This window comes from Monodelphis domestica, chromosome 6, assembly GCF_027887165.1.
Source record: "Monodelphis domestica isolate mMonDom1 chromosome 6, mMonDom1.pri, whole genome shotgun sequence".
In the NCBI taxonomy this organism is placed as follows: Eukaryota; Metazoa; Chordata; class Mammalia; order Didelphimorphia; family Didelphidae; genus Monodelphis; species Monodelphis domestica.
In genome coordinates, this window is record NC_077232.1 from 216,683,721 (window position 1) to 216,706,688 (window position 22,968).

At 40.6% G+C, this 22,968-nt stretch overlaps 1 protein-coding gene across 3 annotated transcripts in view; it reads left to right on the plus strand.

The window, feature by feature from the left end:
- Positions 1-22,968, plus strand: part of GALNT7 (polypeptide N-acetylgalactosaminyltransferase 7) — a 214,382-nt gene that overhangs the window by 95,172 nt on the left and 96,242 nt on the right. For all 3 annotated transcript variants that reach the window (XM_056802915.1, XM_056802916.1, XM_056802913.1), the window contains exon 2: positions 17,119-17,579. In XM_056802915.1, coding sequence (XP_056658893.1) covers positions 17,119-17,579 — 461 coding nt within the window. The remainder of the gene's footprint in view (positions 1-17,118; positions 17,580-22,968) is intronic.

The following is a 22,968-nucleotide window of genomic DNA, read 5'->3' on the forward strand; positions in this document are numbered from 1 at the left end:
CCTTCCCTCATCCTGCCCTCTTGTACAGATTTTTATTCTTATTTATGGCATGGAATGAGTGGCATTGTCACCCCCCACCCTCAGACTTTTGCTTTTCCACAGGTGATTTTCCAGCCTCTCTAGAAGGAGATATTTTATACCAATCATCTCATATAGCTTCCCAAGCCCCACATGGGCGCCCAAGACCATTTTTCCCCCCAGTTTTGAAGGAAACATCATAATGTCTGTCAGTATACAAATGTCTTATTTAAATTGATTTTAAACTTTTAACTTTAATTTTTGCACATTTTCCTGTCTTCCTTGACTATTCCTCAAGAAATCATAAGGATCATTTATACTTCTTTCATTGACATAATTCCTCTTTAAACATTTTTTTATTGAATTACGTGTCAACTCCAGGAGAGGGGAAGGAAGGAGAGAGGGGGAATCTTTGGAAAACTTATGTGGAAATTTGTTATTAAAATAAAGATAAAACATTAGAATTTTTAAATTTTTTGTGTCTGTGGCTCCTGCCCTTAGGGCTAGAGCCTCCTCTGATATAATTTCCCATGAGATTTTAGGGAGAGTTAGGGGTCATTCGATGGAGATCCCTGAGATCACCATTTAGGAAGAACAGTTTAGAATAGAGATGAGGATAGTTTTTTGATTATGCTATTATGGCAGTCAAAAGAACTACAGAATGGTGATAAATGAGCCCTTCTCAGTAGGAAGCATTCACTAGGATGTCAGCACCTCATTCTAACCTTTGCCCCTAGGAGGTCTTGGCATTAAACTTAACTAGCAAATATTATCTCTAAGAGATCACACAGCAATGCCAAGCTTTCCCAGGTCCTGAAATGCCAAGCCAACTTGGATAAATAATAACAAACCCACAAGGGACTATGTGAATAAATAAAGGAGTGGTCTTTATTTTAGTTAGTGTAAAGGGGCAGAATGTAAGGAGTTAATATTGACGGTTGGACTGGATTATTTAGGAGTAGCATTGCCAAGAATTTAGTCAAATTCCAAAGATATTTATTTTAGCAATTTATTTATAAAATATGGAAAGAGTGAAAGTAAGAAAATCAGAGAGATTTTCTAGGCTACACACTAAGTATTTTGCTTCAGCCCCTGTCTCAACCCAGGCATGGCTAGTTAGCCCTTAGCCAGAGAGGCCTCAGCCTTGAGCTGAGGGCCTGAGGATGCGGGAAGCCTCTCTCAATAGGGTAGGCATCTCCCGAGGCTAGTCCCTTCAGAAAATCCAGGAAAGGGGTCAGTCTTTTTCACTCACCCCACATGAGTGTTCTAAGGAAAGTAGAAGTAGTTGAGATCCTCAGTTAGAGCTCCTCCAAAGTCAAGTCGAAGATAAAAGACTGAAAAAGACCTTTCACAGGAAGTTCTTGGCATTTTTAAAGACCATTCCTTTTTGTCACTTCCTGTGACTTCCTTCCATTTTACGCAAACCAATTACAGCTAAGGCTTTGCTTAGGACTTTCCAGGGGGCAGTCAGTTAATTCTGATTTGTCACCCACTATTGCACACATGGGTCACAGACCTCCCCCACTCAAGTGTAAGTGGGGTGTATACGCTTCTGGTGACTAAATAAAAAAATGGGCAGGGAGAGTTCTGGTGACTAAATAAAAAAATGGGCAGGGAGAGTTAATTTTATCTTCACATTAGTTTGTTTTTGTTTTATCTTAGTTGTATTATTTATATAACTAAATTCATATATATATATATATATATAACTAAAGTCAGGCACATAACTAAATGCATATATATAATTAAATCCATATATGCAAATAAATAATGTGGGAAATATATATGAATAAATACATTCATATATATACAACTCAATTTATATTGTACATTGTGAATTATTGTTATTTCTCTTTGAGAAAATGTTCATAAGAACATAGATTTGGAGCTGAAAGGGAGGGAGCACTGAATCCAGCCCTGCCTCCCCTGTTTTTTTCCAGATGAAAAAAATGAGACAGTAGTTAAGTGACTTTTCTAAAGTCATACAACTAATAAGCAGCTGAGCTTCTTGCTTCAAGTCTAACATTCTTCATCATAGTTATCCTTGAAGAAGGCTGAGGTTTTGTAGGGTTAAACTTTATTTCTTATTCCGCCAAACGACTCTGATTAAAAATCTCTGCATCACCCACTTATTTCAGCATGCATTCATCATACATCATGCATACATGTATGTGTGTGAATAGATAAACCTATGATTATATAATAATATTATATTATCTATTTATTAGTAAACTTACTATAATAGCTAGCATTTATCTAGTACTTTAGACTTGCAAAGCATTTTAACTTTTTCTCATTTGATCCTCACATGAATCCCGGAAGATAGGTGCTAATATTGTCCCCCTTTTTTAGATGAGAACACTGAGGCTGGGACAGATTAGTGGACTTGTCCAGGGTCACACACCTATGCAGAGCTAATAAATGTCTAAGGCGGGATTTGAAGTCTAGAAGCACTCCATCACTTACTGGCCCCCCAATATCTCCCCCATCCCCACCCCAACCTCTCACAGATAACCTGTTACCAGAGTTTGGTGAAGCAGTTTCACTTTCACAGGTATCTGAAAGTTTTTCTTCAAAAGCCCAGTAATGACTCCTCCAGCAGGGTGCAGGAACCTCCTTTCTCCAGGCCTGGGGTGCCCCCAGATACTTTTTAATTATCTGTCCAGGAACCTAATAATCACAGGGTATTGAGGAAGGTGCCTCGTACTGCTCAAATCCAGCCTTGGCCTTCAGGGCCTTCCATGCACACTGCAATAATGCTCTAAACTGAAATTAAACACCCAGAGGGATTATTTGACATCCACTCTTGAGAAGGCTCCCAATGATCAGATCCGGCTAATTTATTTAATGCCAGTTACTGGTTGTCAAAGACACTTTATAACACATAACTTGAGGCGAGATTCTCTTCCATATTAATAAGAAGGAAGCGCCATTAGCATATTCATGCAATTGGCAGGAAAGAGGCCAGGCTGACCTCCAGGTTTCAAACATGAAGCTGAAATAAGGACCCAGTTTGGGGGGGGGGGGATAAGGTGCTCCTCAGGAGGGTCCCGGGGGACCTCCAGGAATATGCCCTGCCTGTCTGTTTCTACCTCATTTCTCAATATTACAGTTTAAGCCTCATAACAGGCCTTTAGCAAATAAATGCCATTTTCATCTCACAAAGATGTTTTGAAATTCACACATCTCGCTCCTCCCCTCCCCCCCCCCCCCCCAACTCACTAAGTGGTTTCCTATGGAAATAGTTCGGAGCAATTAAACAAATAACTAGCCTTGAAAAGAAATGTACACAAAAGCACAGCTAACTTGCCGTGTGTGGACGTGAACCTCTTTTGGGTCTCAAAAGCAGCATGGTGGAACCCAGATTAGCCCCAGTCTATTAACTTGTCCATACGTCGAAAGCACTTTCTTTTCTCTGAAATAACTAGATTTCCTTTGAAAAGTTATTTTTTTCCAAATGTGAAGGAAGGAAGAAACAAGGAAATGATTACTCATAATTGTAGATTTGTGAGGAAAGTAGGAACCGCTTTCCTGTCTGGGTTAGATTCCTTCCGTCCCCCCCATTCGCTCCAGTTAATAGAATTTAAAATGATGTATATTCAAGAAAGTTAACAACAGATGGCACACAGGCTAGGTATTCTCGGCTTCATTGTCGTACCTCATTTGGTCTTTGCTTGACTGTAAAATTTCCTGTGGCCTGTCGAAATGTGTGTTACAGGAAGCCCCTGGCTTGGGCTGCAGGGAGCAAGTAAACTCTCGGCACTAATATTAATCCAGAGAAGCATATATATATATTGTTTATGCAGAAAACCAACCTTTTCTTCCAAGTGGCATTTTACTCACTACATTGAAAATTGAAAGCCTATTTTAACTAGATGACTTGGCAGGTTGATATACCTCAAAAACAAAAGCGATTTTGAATAACTACATCTTAGGGTGATTTTAATCAACTCAAATTCATGCTGTTTTGAAGGAAGTGAGGATTTAATGGTACCCTGTCTCACAGGGAAATGGCCATTATTGTGTCATTCTCACATCCATGCCTAATCAGAAGACTGATGATCTTGACAGCCCCAAAAGACACACAGTAAAAAGTCAAGTAATAATACTTTTACAATATTTTTTTTCTTCCTAATGAAATTGAATATGGCCTTAGGAGCTCTTGACTTTGTAATACTGTTGCAGACAATTCTAGACTTTCTCCCCCATTCTTCTCTGGAAAAGTAGAGGAGATATTTCTGGAGTCTTTCCTGATGTAATCCAACTCTTTAAGCATTGGATCATCTTTTGGAGGGGAGGGAGTAGAAGGTGGAGGTTAGAAGTTCCTGAATATATTCTTTTTTCTTTTTTTTTTAAACCCTTACCTTCCATCTTGGAATCAATACTGTGTATTGGTTCCAAGGCAGAAGAGTGGTAAGGGCTACGGAAAGGGAGTGAAGTGACTTGCCCAGGGTCACACAGCTGGGAAGTGTCTGAGGCCAGATTTGAACCTAGGACCTCCCATCTCTAAGCCTGAGCTACCCAGCTGCCCCCCTGAATATATTCTTGAATATTAGTCAATGATTATTTATTAAGCACCTATTTACTAAGTGTTATACATCAAGGACAGTATCAAGAACTGAGGGATTCAAAGATAAAATGAAATGATCTCAGCCCTCACGGGGTTCCCCTTTCAGGAGAAACAACATGTGTTGACAAAAAATAAAAAGGCTAGAAACTAGACCTGAAATTTCTTTGAAATGGGGAATTCCCAGATGAGGAACTCCCTCTATCAGTGCAGGTGGGCATTTTCTAGGTAAAAGGGACTTGTCCAAAGTCACCCAGAATGTGTCAGAGTCAGGAAAAAACATTCCAAGGGAGTGGGGGGTAGTACTAGCAACTAGGGGGAACAAGAAAGACCTCATGGAGGAGAGGGTCCTTGAAATGGGGGTTTAAGGAAACAAATTCTGTTTAAGAGGCAAAAATGAGGAAGGCGTCCATCTGAGGCACTGGGAACAGCCTTGTACAGAAGTACCAAGTTGGGAGGTGCCACAGAGAGCAAGCCAGTTGGATTGGACTAAGGAGGAAGTAAAAGGGGAATAATGCGTAATAAATCTGGAAAAGAGCCATTCTGTGTGAGGTTTTAAATGCTGGTCTTAGACACAATAGAGAGTCAGTGCAACTTTGTGGTCAGTGACGTGGTCAGTGATGTGGTCAGCTCTGCCCTTTAGAACCAAGTCTTGGACAGCTGGTTGTGTGTGTATTTGGAGAGAAGCATGTTTACAGAAAATTGTTTTATGCATACTATGAGTCAAGAAGATTCTGTTGACTTTCCAAAACACTTAAATGGATGGTATTAGGGAAAGAAAAGTGAGGACTTAACAAAGGTCAATATAGCTAGACATGTGTGCATACATGTATACACATATATGTAGTTTGTACACATGGCATGTTCATAGTGCAGAACATATACCAAAAAAGGATCTCTATTATCTACCTGCTAAGATGCATAATTGATTTGTAGTTGGCTTTGGGGATGAACTGTTGGCTATCTTAAAACTTGGGAAACAAAGTTTATATAAACAAATATAAAATGTGTGTATGTATATAAGCATAAAATGTGCATGCTAATGTGTGTGTACATAATGTGTATGTTTATATGTTTGTTTATTAGTATAAAATATGTGTATGTCTGTCTGTCTGTCTGTGTATGTATATATCTTAAATATCTAGCAAAGAATATGGCATGTGATACTGGGTTTCATCAAGTCGAATAAGACTTTGACCCAAAGGGGAAAGAAGTTGCATTTTATTTTACCTATCCCTTGTTTTCTTGGCAGATTTGTTCATGTACAGGAAGGATGCGGGTCTTACTCCACAGAGGTCAAAGTCTATCAAACAACTAGGAGGAATAGTCCAGAATGAATTAATTAAAAGAACTGAGGGAAGACAGTAACAGCCGTTCCTTCTTTATAAACAATTCAGAGCTTCTTGAAATTACGGTGGCAGAGAAGAATTCCCTGAAGCTTTGAGGTCGAGCATTGGCTCAGATAGAGAAGATTAATGAAAAAAAAAAAGAATTTATTCACACTTACTAGGTGGAAAACATGACTATAGGCTGGGAATACAAACAGAAGAGTGTAATGGCCCCTGTGGAGTGAAGGGAGCAGATACAGAAGTATTTATGCAGTAACAGTAATACCACAAAAAGATTTGGGGGGGCCTCATCAATACGTTGACCCACAACTATCCCCAAGGACCTAAATGAAAAGTGCTCTCGATCTTATGCATTTCCTGGCCCTTGGTGGGCAAGTCACTTAAATCCAATCACCTCTTCTTCCTTGCCATTCTTCTCCCTTGGAACCAATTAGACAGAAGGCAAGAGTTGTTTTTTTGTTGTTTTTTTTTTAAAGCAAACACAATAGTCTTGATTTTTAGGATGCATGGAATTATTTGGTGGTCCCAATACAGATTGAGTAACATAAGGACACACACATACATCATGGTCCGTATATGTATGCATATACATACACATGTAGAATTCATTTTATTTGACTCTTTATGCTTCCAACACCAGTTGGATTTTTCTTGCTTTCTTTAAGGAAGGTAAAGGAGGAAAGTGGGAGAGAGAAAATGCAGACCCAAAAAGAAAATTACATTTTTTTAAAATATAAGCATCTTGAGCACTTAGCCCAGTGTCTAGCATCATAAATACTTAATAAATGCTTTTTCATTCATTCATTCATCTTACACTTATCCTTAGGAAGTTAAATCTGGACCCCAAAACATTGCTTTGCACCTATTGCTATTAAATTTTATCTTAGTACCACTTCTGTCCTCTCATTACAGTTATTTTTGCTGAAATCCTGCTATTCAGTATGTCTTTTGTCTATCAGTCTAGCAGCTCTGTCAAAAAGGGAAATGAGATGAATCTGCTCTGCATGTAGCATGCTGGTACGTAGAGGAAAAAATCATCTTTTTAATAGTTAATTTCTACAGTGGATCCCTCTCACCAATGTGGATATTGTCTCCACTGATGCGTGCTGAATCGTTCTCAACATACCCCCACATAGCACGATACTCGATACTAGGGAAATCAGTGGTGATTCAATGAGATCATGATTCCATGGAAGATTGATCTGGGGACTCCATCTATTAATACAGCTCAGATTCTTGCTATGTCCTCCCATAAATCCTCAACAGAGAATCTACCCAAGATGTGGGGAGAGAAGTTATTCCCCTAAATCATAAGCAGGTTCTAAGTATTTGTCTTTTTTTTTAAGCATATGTACTCAAAATATATTTCCCCCATCTGTTTGACCTTTGATCTAAAACTATTCATAAAAGCTAATCACTTGATTGGTTTACATTTCTCCCATCTGTTTGACCATTAATTTGAAACCACTGATGAAAGCTTGATTTCTAGTTACCCATGATCATAACAATGGATCAACCCAGAATCATTTCCTTTTGGTCCTGGAAAGCATCATAAAAACTTTTTACTGTAATCTAATTTTTCATAGGGACCTGGAGTCAAGATCTGAGTCCAGATTCAGCCTCAGGTCCTTACTAGCTGAGTGACCATAGGAAAGTCACTTAATTGCTGTTTGCCTCAGTTTCCTCATCTGTACAGTGTGGATGTTAATAGTACCAACCTCCCAGGGCTCTTGGGAAGATCACATGAGCTAATCATTTCTAAGCACTTAGCATAGTGCCTGCACATAGCAAGGACTATTATTATTATTAAACTGATATTAGAATTAGCTTTAATTCTTTACCTGCATTCTTACCAATGGTGCAGGAGACTACCCAAAATAATATGGGAATTTGGAAAAGGAGAAGAAGGTGAATGATACACTATAATTAAAAATGTATATACACATATATGTATATACATATATACATACATACATATATATACATACATACATATATACATACATACATATATATATACATATATATATATGTATATATATATATGATTAAAAGTTTGACTGAAGTCAATTTAGGAGTCAAGTTTCCACCTTAAGGAATTCTTAAGAGAACCAAGATAATAAAGGAGGGGATTCCAAATGCCTCCCTAAACCATACAAACACAAACCTCCTCCATCATCAAATGGCCATTAGGTGTCTAATTATAATAACTATTAATATAATTATATACATATATATAATTAAAAGTTTTGTGTGATCCCACAATTCTAAATAACTCATAGTGGACTATATTTCATATTTGCAAAAGCCTTTCCAATCTTCCTTGGCTTCAGTTTTTTATATCTATGAAAATAACTAGGGACAGCTAAGTGTTTCAGTGGCTAGAGAGCCAAACCTAGAGACTGGAGGTTCTGGATTCACATTTGACCTCACACATTTCCTAGCTATATCACTTAAATCCAATTAACCTCTTCCTTACCTTTCTTCTCCCTTGGCACCAATACTTAGTATCAATTCTAAGACAGAAGGTAAGAATTAGAATGAAGTGATTATTAATTAATTAGATGGATTAATCAACTAATTAATTAATAAAAAATTTAAAAAGTAAACCCAATAGTCTACATAGAATTATTTTTCCATAAATGACTCTGTTGTCTCTAAAGGCAACGTTCCCCAGTGTTTTGGTTTAAGAAAACCAAAGGCAGTGTGTGAGCCTCCAATTCGCAAACACAGATCAGGATTTTGCTTGTCTAGCCATCAAGGATATCCTGGTAGGAATTTTGTTGGCTTATGTCACCATATGCTCACTCGAAGGTTGCCATCTCAAGGAGTCAGCTTGTGGCAGCTCTGATAAATATTTCATATGTTGTAACTATGCAGTTACTATTCCCAATAGGAACATGACCTTGTATCTTCGTCCTTTGTCTTGATACCTTTGTCCCTGTGTCCTAGTTTACCTTTCAAGTTTGTCATCTTTCTAAAGGCTTCCATCCCTCCCTAGAAACAGGGAAACTTGGAGCAGAGCTCCATTGACTGGCAACAATCCTCTGGCTTTGAAGCATGGTGACCCAGTTAAAAGGGACCCCAGGAGCGATCTAGACCAGTGTTTTAATTGATCGTTTTTTCAGTGGTTTCCTGTTGCTTAGAATGAACTATAAACTCCTCTAGTGAGTCTCTGAAGTCCTGTGGAACTTAGCCCCAGCCTCTGCACCCGATGAGTCCTAGCCTGATTGGATGGGACTCCACTTTCTGCTTAGGAGATCAGTATCCCTCATCAATGAGCCTTAGAAAGAAGAAGCTTGTTTTTGGAATGCAGGGGGATTAGGGTCAGGAGTCCAGTGGGGTTGGTAGACCAGAGAGGGCTTGGTGGAGCCCATCAGCCACTGCCCATTTAACATCAAGACTTGGGAGACCTCCGTTTTCTTTTTTTTGTTTTGCCCCCTCTTCCTATTCTGTTAAAATCGAAGCTCCTTTCGTGAAAAGATAACTTGCTCAGCAGAGAAGATGCAGACAACGGCCCAATTTATTAAAAAAAATCATCTGGGGTTCACTTTTTTGATCTGGGGAGCACGGATTGGCTTGGTTAGTCCTTCACATTCCCTGCGTTCCTGTGGAATCTTGTAAACGGAATGCATATTATTCAGTAGTGGCCATTTTTAAAAGGCTGAATACCCCAAAGTAATTCCTGCAGGGAACTGGGGCTTTACATAAGCCTTCCATTAAGTTCATCGAACACATTTTGCTTATTGTTGCAGTTTGCTTCCTGCCCCAAATCTGATTAAGCCGGCGATGCTTACACGATCTCCTAGGACCATTTTTCTAAATCCCTTTGAGGTCATGTCACGCCTTTGAAAGCCTCGCCATCTTGGAAAAATATTGTCAACTCTTTAGTTTTATTTTCGCTGTGGAAGAGGGTGAGGCCGTGCTGAGTAGCCTGACCTAACCACCATCTGCTTAGAAGTGATATTATTTTCCAGTACATTTCCACTCCATGAATAGGCTGACCTTGGAAGATCATCCAGTGATTCTCTTTTCTACCCCTAGTCAGTTGGGATTTGTTGAATTTGGCTGCAGAGTCAGACAGCCGGACTTTATAGATAGACCGTGTTTCATTCATTATTATTAGTCCACTCCTATATTATTATTTTACTTTTATTCGGTTATTATTCTTAGACTCCTAATCGCCATTCAGAGATGGAGAAGAGGAGGTTTGTGTTTGTAGGGTTGGGGGGAGGGATTCGGAATCCCCCCTTTATTATCTTGGTCCTCTCCTGCATTCCTTAAGGTGGAAACTTGACTTGGGGATTCTAACCTGACTCCAGTCAGATTGTCATTTTATGGAACTGGAAAATGTGATTTGCTCAGTGTGGCTACATTGTCCGGTGAAGGAGATTTCAGACCATATGTGCCTGCCCGTCCCACGCTCCTCTTGTCGGCGGCGTCCTAGAAATCCCCCCAGCACAGCTCACCAGCGTGCTAGCGAGGCGGTGTCAGCCTTCTTCTCTTCCCCTTGTCGTTGCATAGAAAAGATACCGAGGAGCTCCTGGTCCACCGGTCATCACTCATTCTCCCTGCTCAGCCAGCCCTGTTTTCTTAACCTGGTCATATATTTTTTCCCAGTGACAACCTCTTCGTTATTGTTTAATCATGTCCAACTCTTCATGACCCCATTCAGGATGGGGGGGGCGATTTTTAGCAAAGATACTGAATCGGTTTGCCATTTCCTTCTCTAGCTCTTTTTACAGATGAGGAAACTGAGGCAAACAGGGCAAAATGACTCACTCGGGGTCATACACCTTAGATACTACACTGGTTTGCCATTTCCTTCTCCAGCTCTTTTTGCAGATGAAGAAACTGAGGCAAACAGGGCAAAGTGACTCACTCAGGGTCACACACCTTAGATACTACACTGGTTTGCCATTTCCTTCTCCAGCTCTTTTTGCAGATGAAGAAACTGAGGCAAACAGGGCAAAGTGACTCACTCAGGGTCACACACCTTAGATACTACACTGGTTTGCCATTTCCTTCTCCAGCTCTTTTTGCAGATGAGGAAACTGAGGCAAACAGGGCAAAGTGACTCACTCAGGGTCATACGCCTTAGATACTACACTGGTTTGCCATTTCCTTCTCCAGCTTTTTTTACAGATGAGGAAACTGAGGCAAACAGGGAAAAGTGACTCACTCAGGGTCACACACCTTAGATACTACACTGGCTTGCCATTTCTTTTTACAGATGAGGAAACTGAGGCAAACAGGGCAAAGTGACTCACTTGGGGTCACACACCTTAGATACTACACTGGTTTGCCATTTCCTTCTCCAGCTCTTTTTGCAGATGAAGAAACTAAGGCAAACAGGGCAAAATGACTCACTCAGGGTCACACACCTTAGCTACTACACTGGTTTGCCATTTCCTTCTCCAGCTTTTTTTACATATGGAGAAACTGAGGCAAACAGGGCTAAGCAACTTGCCAGGGGTTACACAGTTAATAAGGATCTGAGGTCAGATTTAACAGAAAGACAAGTCTACATGCCAGGCTTAATTTTCTATCCACTGTGCCACCTTGCTACTCCATAACAACCTTTAGAGCACTAAATTCTGGAGTAATTATTCCCTTGTAATGTGTTGCAATTTCCTTGTATCCACCATAAAGCTTCCTCATCGCCCTTTGGGTAATCTTTAGTTCATCAATGGACAAAAATTAATTCAATCTCTCCAGTGTGTGAGGCAGCCTCTGATCATTCTCAAAGACCCAGGGTGGAAGCCAGCAGGATCTGCTCTCCAGTCCTGCCTCTGGTGGTCCTGGGCAAATCCCTTCAGCTCTTAGTGACCTGGACAATTCTCTCCTGAGACTGGACATTTCTAGGAAGTTCCCTTTAGTGGGAAAGGAAGCTTCCTCGGGTGAGAGCTCCTTCTATCAAAGAAACCACAAGCTGGAGCTTGCAGCCCTACTACGGGCCAGCCATTGAGGAGACAAAGACAAACATGAAATGATCCTGCCCCAAGGAGATGCCCTTCCATTGGGAGAGAGCACACATAGGCGACAGCAACCTATGGTGATTTTGTGGAGGAGGAGAGGGGACCATTAGCAGCTGGCAGGGATGAGGAGCCCCAATTTCAGTCCTTCTGGGGCTGTAATATTCTATGGCTCAGAGTGATAAAACACCACCAGAAAAATGTTCATGCTAAAAGGATGCTTACAGACCGAAGCCGTGGGGTCATTAAGAGGGCTGTGCAATTCCCAAAGGCAGTCCGGCCCCCTCTTTCTTGTTCCCTTCTGGGCCCAGCTCCAGGAGGGTACAGAATGCAGCCGAATGGACAACCCAGAGCCACCATCCATCACAATATCTTATCTTGCGTCCTGCAAATATTGGTTAAAGAATAACTTTTATTATGGAGTTGTGTAATGATAGCTAGCATTTATAGAGTGCCAACAAGGTGATGGACCCTACATTAAGCAATTGACAAGCACTCTTTCATGGGATCCTCAAAACGACAACCCTGGGAGGTGGTGCCATTATTATCCCCATTTTTCAGAGGAACACGCTTAGGAGCTTAGGTGGCTTGCCCAGCTGCTAAGTGGCTCGGGCTGGATTGGAACTCAGGTCTTCCTGACTCTATCCACCAAACCATCGAACTCTCTAATGAACATCTGAGTGGCCGTATTGCGTGAATAGAAATCTCCGAGCCAGGAAGACGTGAGTGATGCGGTGGTTAGTAAGAGCACTGGGTTCCGACTCCAGTCCTGCCTCAGAGCCTTAACAGCTGTGTAACCTTAGCTCCCCAAGCCCTTTTCGGCAATCAATCTCTGAGATTACTCCATTGCAGAAATGAACAATGTGGAAATAGGTTTCGAGTGATAATACATGGATAACCCAGTGTAATTGCTTGTCACTGGAGGGGGGAGGAAAAAGGGGAGGGAGACAACAAGAATCCTGGAACCATGGTGGGGGGGGGGGGGGGGACTTAAAAAGAAATTAAATTAAAAAGAAAAAAAACAACAATAAATCTACAGTCCTGGGACTCTGGACAAATCACGCATTTCTCAGGGCTCCAGGCAGCTCTCTAAGTGGCAGAGAAGATATTGGCAGATTTCCCACCACAGTGATTTCCTTCTCCCAGTGAATTCACAAATCCAGTGTCAGTCCTAAGTTGTTTGCTAAGAAGCAATGTCAAACCCAAATAGAAACTGGACCATTAATCTGTTCCTAAAGATCCCTACAGGCTGCATGTTGAATTAATTTTCAAATGAGATATTATCTCCCTTTTATTGTATGTTCTGCTTATTTTGTTAAACATTTCCCAGTTCTATTTTAATCTGGTTGGGGCCATGCTGCGGGGGGGGGGGGGGGGGGGGAGTGTTAGTGACGGCGTCGTACAGGCCGCCAGCCTGTTTGATGCCTCTGGTGTAGAGACTAGGAAGTTACTTATTTCAGGTTCTCAAGGACCTTTGAGGTATTTTCAGAATACTGTCAGGGCTCAAAGGGTTTGCTCTGACTTATGGATTGGAATTTAGAAATGGCCTGCTCTTTCTACTTCCCATCTTTCTAAAAGCACACAGCAGAAGACTTAGGAATTAAAAATCTCCATCAAGAGGAGACCAGAATGCCTTTTTAGAGTAGAAAAAAAGATGGAGTTTGAATCAACTAGAGATTCTACTATTTTTCTTTATTTATCATTTATTACAATAAATAAATCTATATTTATCATTTTCTCTTCTCTCCTCTGACATAGTCACAAAGGGCTGGAATTGGAGTCTGGAGACATGCTTTGAAAAACAATAATATTAATAAATATTTATATTTTCCACAGACTGTGGTACGGTAACAAGAGCTGACCTGGGAGTCAAAGAGACATGAGTTCAGGTTCTTCCTTTAACACATACAGGCTGCTTGACCCTGGGCAAGCCACTTAACTTGTTCCACTTAACTTCAGAGAACTCCATAAGACTCTAAATTATAGAGCAGGCTCTGCTCTAAATTGGTAGAAGAAATTTCCTTTTTAGGATTTCCTTACCCCAATGAAATTACTTTTCTAATCCAAAACCAATTATTTTCTTAGGATTCCTAAGATCTTCCAATCTACATAGTGTCTATGTGATCATGAACGAGTCATTTAATCACTTTGAAACTCAGTTTCCTCATCTGTAAAATGGAAATACTTTTTCCTATTTACTCCCACAGAGTTACTGTGAGGAAAGGGTTTTTCCTAAGCCTTAATTGGTTGTTGTTCAGTTATTTGTTGCTGTATCTGACTGTCTGTGACCCCATTTGGGATTTTCTTGGCAAAGATAGTGGACTGGTTTGCCATTTCCTTCTCCAGCTCATTTTATAAATGAGGAATTGGGGCCAGCAGGTTTAAGTGACTTGTCCAGGTCACACACAGCTAAGGAAGTATCTGAAGCCAGATTTGAACTCAGGAAGTTGACTCTTCCAGACTCCAGGTCCAGAATCTACTGTACCACCTATCCTTAAAGAGCTATATAAACGTAAGCTGCTATTCTCATCCATTCTCACTAACCAGCCCCTTGAGCTGACCTGACTGTCTGCCCCCTTCTACAGATTCTCCAATGCTCTGGAAATTATTATTTTCTTTGAATAAACCACACAACAGCTCCAAATCCGACTTTCAGATTTCCTCCTGTGGCCTCTTAAGTGCTATTTCCAGTTTTGACTTGAACAGAAGGTTTTTGCTCGGCTGTATTTAATAGCAGAGAATCTCAGGATGGAAAGTCAAATTTTTGGGGTGGGCCTGGGAGGGCCTGGGTAAGAGGAAGAAGGATGTGTCAACTCCAAGTCAAGGGGAGCATCTCTCAATGCAATGCAAAATCTTGGACCAGTTTGCATCTTCCTAATCTTAGGGAGGGCCAGTACTACTGGTACAGCCTATAACACATTTGGAAGTTCTCTCTGTGAATTCCAGCTCTCTACTTACTTGCATTTTTGTGTTCCCTTGAAATCATTTCTGCGATTCCAGTCGTATAAAATTCCTGCATATTTACCGTACCATATGGTCAAAGAACCCTTTTCCAGATTCTGTCTTTATAGCTAGCTGTTGCAGAAAAGGCAGACAGAAAATGCTTGGGTAAAACTTGATTACCCATCTTCTTGATTAGAAACTCAATCCCAGAAGTCTTCCTGAACATGGGACCATAATCCAATCTTCATTGAAGAACCCTTTTCCAAATTCTTTGTCTTTAAAGCTAATTGTTGCTCAAGAGGCAGACAGAAAATGCGATAGGGTAAAACTTGGTTACCCTTCTTCTTTTTTTAATTTTTTTATTTAATTGATTAAAATTTTTTTTCCAGCCTCTTCCCACCCCCCTCCAGTAAACTATACTCCATTCCACTGGGTTTTATATGTATCACTGATCAAGACCTATTTCCATATTATTGATATTTTCACGAGTGATCGTTTAGAGTCTACATCCCCAATCATATCCCTGTCAAACCATGTGATCAAGCAGTTGTTTTTCTTCTGTGTTTCTACTCCCACAGTTCTTCTTTTGGATATGGATGGTGTTCTTTCTCATAAGTCCCTCAGAATTATCCTGGATCATTGCATTGCTGCTAGTAGAGAAGTCCATTATATTCAATTGTACCACAGTGTATCAGTCTCTGTGTACAATGTTCTCCTGGTTCTACTCTTTTCACTCTGCATCACATCCTGGAGGTTGTTCCAGTCTCCATGGAATTCCTCCACTTTATTATTCCTTTGAGCACAATAGTATTCCATCACCAACAAATACCACAATTTGCTCAGCCATTCCCCAATTGGAGGACATCCTCTCATTTTCCAATTTTTGGCCACCACAAAGAGCGCAGCTATGAAAATTCTTGTACAAGTCTTTTTCCTTATTATCTCTTTGGGGTACAAGCCTAGCAGTGCTATGGCTGGATCAAAGGGCAGCTTATCACCCTTTGGGCATAGTTCCAAATTGCCCTCCAGAATGGCTGGATCAGTTCACAACTCCACCAGCAATGAATTAATGTCCCGACTTTGCCACATCCCCTCCAGCATTCATTACTTTCCTTTGCTATCATGTTAGCCAATCTGCTAGGTGTGAGGTAATTACCCATCTTCTCGACCAGAAACTCAATCCCAAAGATCTTCCCTGGTCATGGGACCATGTTCCAAAGGGGCAACCTCCACTGAAGATCCCTTTTCCAAATTCTTTATATATATATAAATAATATATTATAATGCATAATATATTAATTATAATATATAATATAATAAACAATATGTTAATTATCATATATAATACAATAAAAATAATAAATAATATAATAATAAATAATATACTATATTAATGATAATATAATATAAATATATATATAAAGTCTTTATAGCTAGTTGTTGCCCAAGAGGCAGACAGAAAATGCTATAGGGTAAAACTTGATTACCCTTCTTGATCATAAACCAGATCCCAAAGGTCTTCCCTGGGGCCATGATCCAAAGGGACAACCTTTGCTGAATGCCATTGAAGGGCCTCACCATTGTGGTTCCTAAATCATGATTCATAAGCCAGGGCCTCAATCTAAGTTGGTTAGAGCCATTAGGTCTCTCTTGCAGTGCTCAGTTGAGGCCAGTTCCTGTTGGGTAGGAAAATCCTGACTCCGGTCCATTGAATACAAACCCCTACCTGAGTTCCCTGTCATTCCAGGCATGGAGCCAGCCTGGTGATAGATGATCCCTAATACAGCTGCCACCAGGCTGCTCTATCACGGCAGAGAAGTTTCATTTATCGTATGCCGGACTGTTGGAGAAACCACATCCTGTATAAAACAACCTGTTTTTAAGTTTTCATTTTCATCCGCCCCAGTTCCCTCGCTGTTGAGGCGCTTAATAATTTGTTTCCTTCAGGGGGCTGAGAGAGGCAGGGTGGTACAAGAGGATGCCCCCATCCCTGTGGCATGGAGAGGGAATAGTCAGGGTCTTCTTGTACACTTCCTAGCTTCAAAGATGGCTTACAATGGTCTTTTATAGATTCATAATTCCAACTAACATTGTCTCTGTTTGCCTTCCTAAAATTAATTTATTTTTTATTTTCATCAATTATTTAATTATTTATTATTATTGATCTATATTTTTAATTTAAATTATTATTAATTTGTTAATTATATCAATTTCATAAATTCTGCCCTGATGTACTCATTGTCTCCCCTTTTTTCCCTTTGTATAGGAAGGCAGAGACCTCAACGTTCCCATCCCTAACAGAGGAGGCAATGGATTGGCCCCTGGGGGCGACAGATTCAAACCTGTGGTGCCCTGGCCCCATGTGGAAGGGGTGGAAGTGGACTTGGAGTCTATTAGAAGAAAAAACAAAGCCAAAAATGAACAAGAGCATCAAGCTGGGGGTATCAACCAGCAAAATGCCCTCCAGAGACAGTATCTCACTTTTAAGCCTCAGACACTTACCTACCATGATCCTGTGCTCCGTCCGGGAATCATTGGTAATTTTGAACCCAAAGAACCGGAGCCTCATGGTGTTCTCGGTGGCCCTGGAGAGGAAGCAAAGCCATATGTTTTGGGACCAGATTACAAAGAGTCCATTCATGCCAGCATTAAAGAGTTTGGATTTAACATGGTGGCCAGCGATATGATCTCACTGGACCGCAGCATCAATGATTTGCGACAAGAAGAGTAAGCAGATACCTTCTTACTATTCTCCTTGGGGGTGGTTTGATTCTGGTTTTGCAAACGCATAGATTTTTTTTTTTAAAGATTAGATATTAATTTCTTTCAAAGGAACTAATTGAGCCACCAGTAGTTCAAAATGGTTGCAACTCACTGGAGACTGGGGTAGGCAAAGGGGATATACGGTATACCCTCTATAATTTTTTAGAGTCCTAATTGAGGGTTCAGGTATGATTTCTAGGGACACCTATATTCCTCCTAACTAATTAGAGATATATATTTATTTGCATTAATTTCCCAGTACTATTTTCCCTGATTTTTTTCAATGGTGGTTTCTTTATTTTTTTTCCCCTCCAGCATCAGGTACCTTGTGCTTTTTAAAGAAAACCAAAACCAAAACCTGGTCTAGACTTTTTTCCCCACTGTCTGTGGTCTTTCTGGTTTCCTTTTGTGTCTGTTGACAGTTTTACCTTCTGTATATGTCTGTTCTTTCCCTCTTCCTCCTGTTTCATTTATTAGACTCCCCTGGAACTCCACCAATTTAAGACCACTTTTTCCTTCTGCCTCTTTTTAGACTTTATGGTATAGTTTAAAAAAAAAAAAGCAATGTGCTTCGAGCCTAAAGACTTTGCTTGGTTCAGAAATTCTCCTCTTTAGGGGGCATCTGGGTAGCTCAGTGGATTGAGAGCCAGACCTATAGATGGGAGGTCCTGGGTTCAAATGGGACCTCAGATACTTCCCAGCTGTGTGACCCTGGGCAAGTCATTTAACCCCAATTGTCTAGCCCTTACCACTCTTCTGCCTTGGAGCCAATACACAGTATTTTTTTTTTAATCCTTACCTTCCGTCTTGGAGTCAATACTGTGTATTGGCTCCAAGGCAGAAGAGTGGTAAGGGCTAGACAATTGGAGTTAAGTGACTTGCCCAGGGTCATACAGCTAGGAAGTGGCTGAGGCCAGATTTTGAACCTAGGACCTCCGGTCTCTAGGCCTAGCTCTCAATACACAGTATTGATTCTAAGATGGAAGGTAAGGGTTAAAAAAAAATTCTCCTCCCTCCTTCCTCCTATTCATTTAGAAATTTATCAATGTGAGCAAGTGACTTCACCTTTTTAAGCCTCAGTTTCCCTCTTTATAAAATGAGGATCGTTATAGTTGCATCACCTTTGTCATCGTGGAGAATCAGTGACATTGACAACCAGAAAAGTATTTCATGGCAGCTGATGACTGTGTCATTCCTCATAAGCTTCCTGGACCCTTTTTGCTCTCTTCCTCTCAGTCCTTCCAGGAGACATCACAAGGGATCCCTTGGAGTGATGAATTGTGTTGTCCTTGTCCTTGAAGTAGAATTTACCATAGAGCAGAATTTAAAGGACAGAATGTAAACTATTAATGATTGGATATGAGTTCAGATCTGCCTCGACCTCTTCTCTGGGCCATGAAGCCTACTCGAACCCCATCATTTTGTAATCCCCCATCTGTAAAATGAGGGAATTGGATTAGACAGCATCTGTGGTCCTTTCAAGCCTTAAATCTATGATCCTGTGATCTTCCATCATTTTCTTCTTTTAAAAATCAGAAAAGTAAAATTTTAGTGACTTTAACATTTGCTTTCTTCATTCATGTTCTCATTTAAGAGAAAATCAGGAAAAGGACAGCTAGGTGGCTCAGTGGATAGAGAGCCAGGCTTAGAAACAGGAAGTCTTGGGTTCAAATGTGACTTCATAGACTTCCTAGCTCGGTGAACCCAGGCAAGTCAAAAACTCAGTCGCCTAGGAGGCGCAGTGGACAAAACACCAGGCTTGGAATTGGGAAGTTCTGGGTTCAAATCTATGTAGCCTTGGGAAAATCGCTGAACCCCAATTGCCCAGCCTTGCCACTCTTCTGTCTTAGAACTGATACTAAGACAGGAAGTAAGGGATTAAAAAAACACAAAAAGAAATGCCCAAATTCCAGCATAACTGATTTTGTAGCTCTACGTGACTCCATAATAAATACTAATCCAGTTTATTTTAGGTTCTTGATTTAAGCTGAATTGTTAAGACTTCCTCTCCCACCCATTCCTGTTTTTGTTGTTGTTGTTTCAATTCCTAACTTCTTCCCTAAAACCAATACCATGATTCTAAAGCAGAGTAGAGGCTCTCTCTTCACTGAGCCACCCAACCCAACTGCCCCCATTCATTCCTTTTTTAACAAAGAAATCCTTCACTGATACCAAGAGAGCTAAAATGCAATATCCAATTGGTAGAGAAGCTAGGTGACACCATAGTGCCTCGAGTGCCAGCCCTAGAGTAAGGAAGCCCTTTCTTCCTGAGGTTCAAATCTGACCTCAAACACTTTCTAGCCATGTGACCCTGGACAAGTCACTTATCTCTGTTTGCCTCAGTTTCCACCTTTGTAAAATGAGCCAGAGAAGGAAAATGACAAACCACTCCTGTATCCTCAACCAGAAAACCCCAAATGGGGTCACAAAGAGCTGCATATTACAGAAAAATGACCAGAATGCAATTCAATCCAGTTAGAAAAATGATCATGCTCTTTCTCCAATTAAAATAGATTTAAAGTCAAGTCCTAATTACTGCTCATGGATAAAGATTACAGATTTCACTCTAGACAGGCTGTCACTTTGGGAGAATTCTATGAGGGCAGCTAAATGAAGTTACCTAAAAATAACTTCTAACAAGAGCTATCGGATACATTTGGACGTATTTGGAATAAGACAATATTTGTAAAGTACTTAGCACAGCGCCTCGTCCCTGGTAGATGCCGAGTCATCACTCGCCCTCTTCCTTCGGACAAGATTGTTCCATGTTTCGGTGTCCCGACTTTCAGAGGAGATGTTGAGCCCATAGCCCATGTTTGAATCCAGTCAGACCCTGCCTGTTGGCAGCCCATCTTCCCTTCCTTCCCCGGCATCCCTACAACACGCCCCACACTTTCCAAACTCCAATTTGCCATCCCTGGTTCCAATCCCAAGAAGCATTTTTTAAAAGGGTTTCATAAGACTTCTGGTCGACATACTGTTGGTGTTCCTTCCAAAAAAGCACCACTTTCTAGCTGACCTCAGCCTGGAATTTATTGCTAGGAAAATAGCTTTTTGGTCAGGGCAGAGAGTTTCCAGATTAATTTGGAATGAAACAAATTCTCATGCCCACTATTTCTCCCTCTTTCCTGCTCACCCACAGTGAAAAGAGTCCTGGATGCAGAGACGGAGTCCAGAATCCCAGCTCTGATGCTTAAAAGCCGTATGACCTGGGCAAATCACTTAACCTGCCCTGGCCTCAGTTTTTTATCTGTCAAATGAACAGGCTGTACAAGATGGTCTTTAAGGTTCTTTCTACCTCCAAGTTTGGGTCTCTCCTTTTAACAAGTGACCTCTACTCTATTTATTATGGAAGAAATAGCCACAGTTACCAAAAAAAAAGAGAATTAACTGATCATCAAACCCCTGTTTTGTGCATTTCTATGTATATGCCCATGTGTATATATCTGATACTGGCATACGGGTTGTTATTCAGTCATTTCAGTCATGGTTGGCTCTTCATGACCCCCGTTTAGGGTTTTCTCGACACTGGAGTGGTTTGCCATTTCCTTCTCCAGCTCACTTTACAGATGAGGAAACTGAGGCAAAGAGGGTGAAATGCCTTGTCCTCTGAACTATTACACCAAATATATAGACCATTTTTACATCACTTTCCTGCATCTCACATGTACCAATGGTAGCTTAAGCTTGACTTAGGACAGCCCAGGGGTCTGTCAGTTGTTTCTGATTTGCCATTTGCTAGCACATGTCTGTCATAGGCCATCCTTCTCAATACTTAATCCTTACGTAGGGGTGTAGACATTCCTATTTTGTTAGACTAAGCAGGGAGGAGTAAATCTAAAATTCACACCTTATTGCCCTTCACAGCCACCCTAAGTCTTCATAAATCACAGATTTGGGGTTGAAAGGGACCTTATAATTATGTAGTCATAGCCTCTTGTTTTATAGATAAGGAAACTGAGGCAAACAGGGGGAAGTGACTTGTCCTGGACAGATCTTATTCCAAGCTTGGCACTCTCTCCTCTGTGCCATCTTCCTGACACTTAATTTTATACAATTAATTCTGTACAATTAAGCCTAGTTTTGTGATATGTACATGACTACATTTAATTTTCTCCACTTTAGTAGTAGGACTGGGTTTTTGTTGTTGTTGTTGTTTTTGTTTTTTTATTCTTACCTTCCATTAGAATCGGATTGTGTATTGGTACTAAGGCAGAAGTAAGGGCTAGGCAACAAGGGGCGCGTGACTTGTTTTTGTTTTTGTTTTCAAGTCCCTGGCAAATTATTAGAAGGTTTCTTTAGTTAAGCTGGGTGGGACCTCTGGCTGTCCCAAAATTTCCTAATTCATACCCATCTTGAAGTTAGGCTGAAAAAAATCTGAGCTGGTCCCCATGGCCTGTCATAACTACTTCCAGGAGCTCCATTGGGGAGGCATGAGATATTTCCAATTGCAGGGGAGAGGGTGAAGAGGATCAGTGATTTAAAGCTGGAAGAAACCTCTCTAGTTCCTGTAGCCCAGGGGATGCTTCACCTGAGCTCCATTCAATTTTTTTTTTTAACATTTCAATCCCTATATTGAAAATAGTTGGTTTCATGGATAGCAAAATGTCAGAAAGGGATTATAAAAAATTGTATCTACATGTAATAGGGAAAAAATGTTTAAAATCAAGCAAACACAAAAAGGAAATAGTTTTCTTTGTGATCCTATGCATCTTATTCTAAGCATTTAAAAACAGTTTCCTGAGACATTTGAGAGGCTTCCCCAGACTGCTAGAAGAGATCCATGACTCTCAAAAGAGGGGAAGAATCCCTGCTCCAGGCAGCCCTTATTTTTTCAGGCAAGGAACCTGAACCCCAAGAAGTTAAGTAATGTCCTGCCTGAGGTCTTAAAAGTCCCATCACTGTTATTAAGATCCAGGTCTGCTGACTCCAAATCCAGTAGTCTTTCCATTGTACCTAAGATGGGAAGGTTTTCTCCGCCTCAAAGCACATAATTTGCTTTGTCAATAGTTTTTTTCATGCAGTTAATTTTTCTCACATTTAAAAAACTTTAGATAAGTAATTTCATTTTTAAAAAATCCTCACCTTCCATCTTAGAATCAATACAAAGTATTGATTCCAAGGCAGAAGAGCAGTAAGGGTACACAATGGGGATCAAGTGACTTGTCCAGAGTCATACAACCAAGAAATGTCTGAGGCCAGATTTGAACCCAGGATGTCCCTTCTCCAAGCCTAGCTCTCTATCCACTGAGCCACCTCGCTTCCCCCTAATATCACTGGGATTTTTTTAGTGTTAGTATAAGAAGAAAAAGAGCCTAAAACAGATGATGTGTCCTTTGGTCATGTTTGGGGG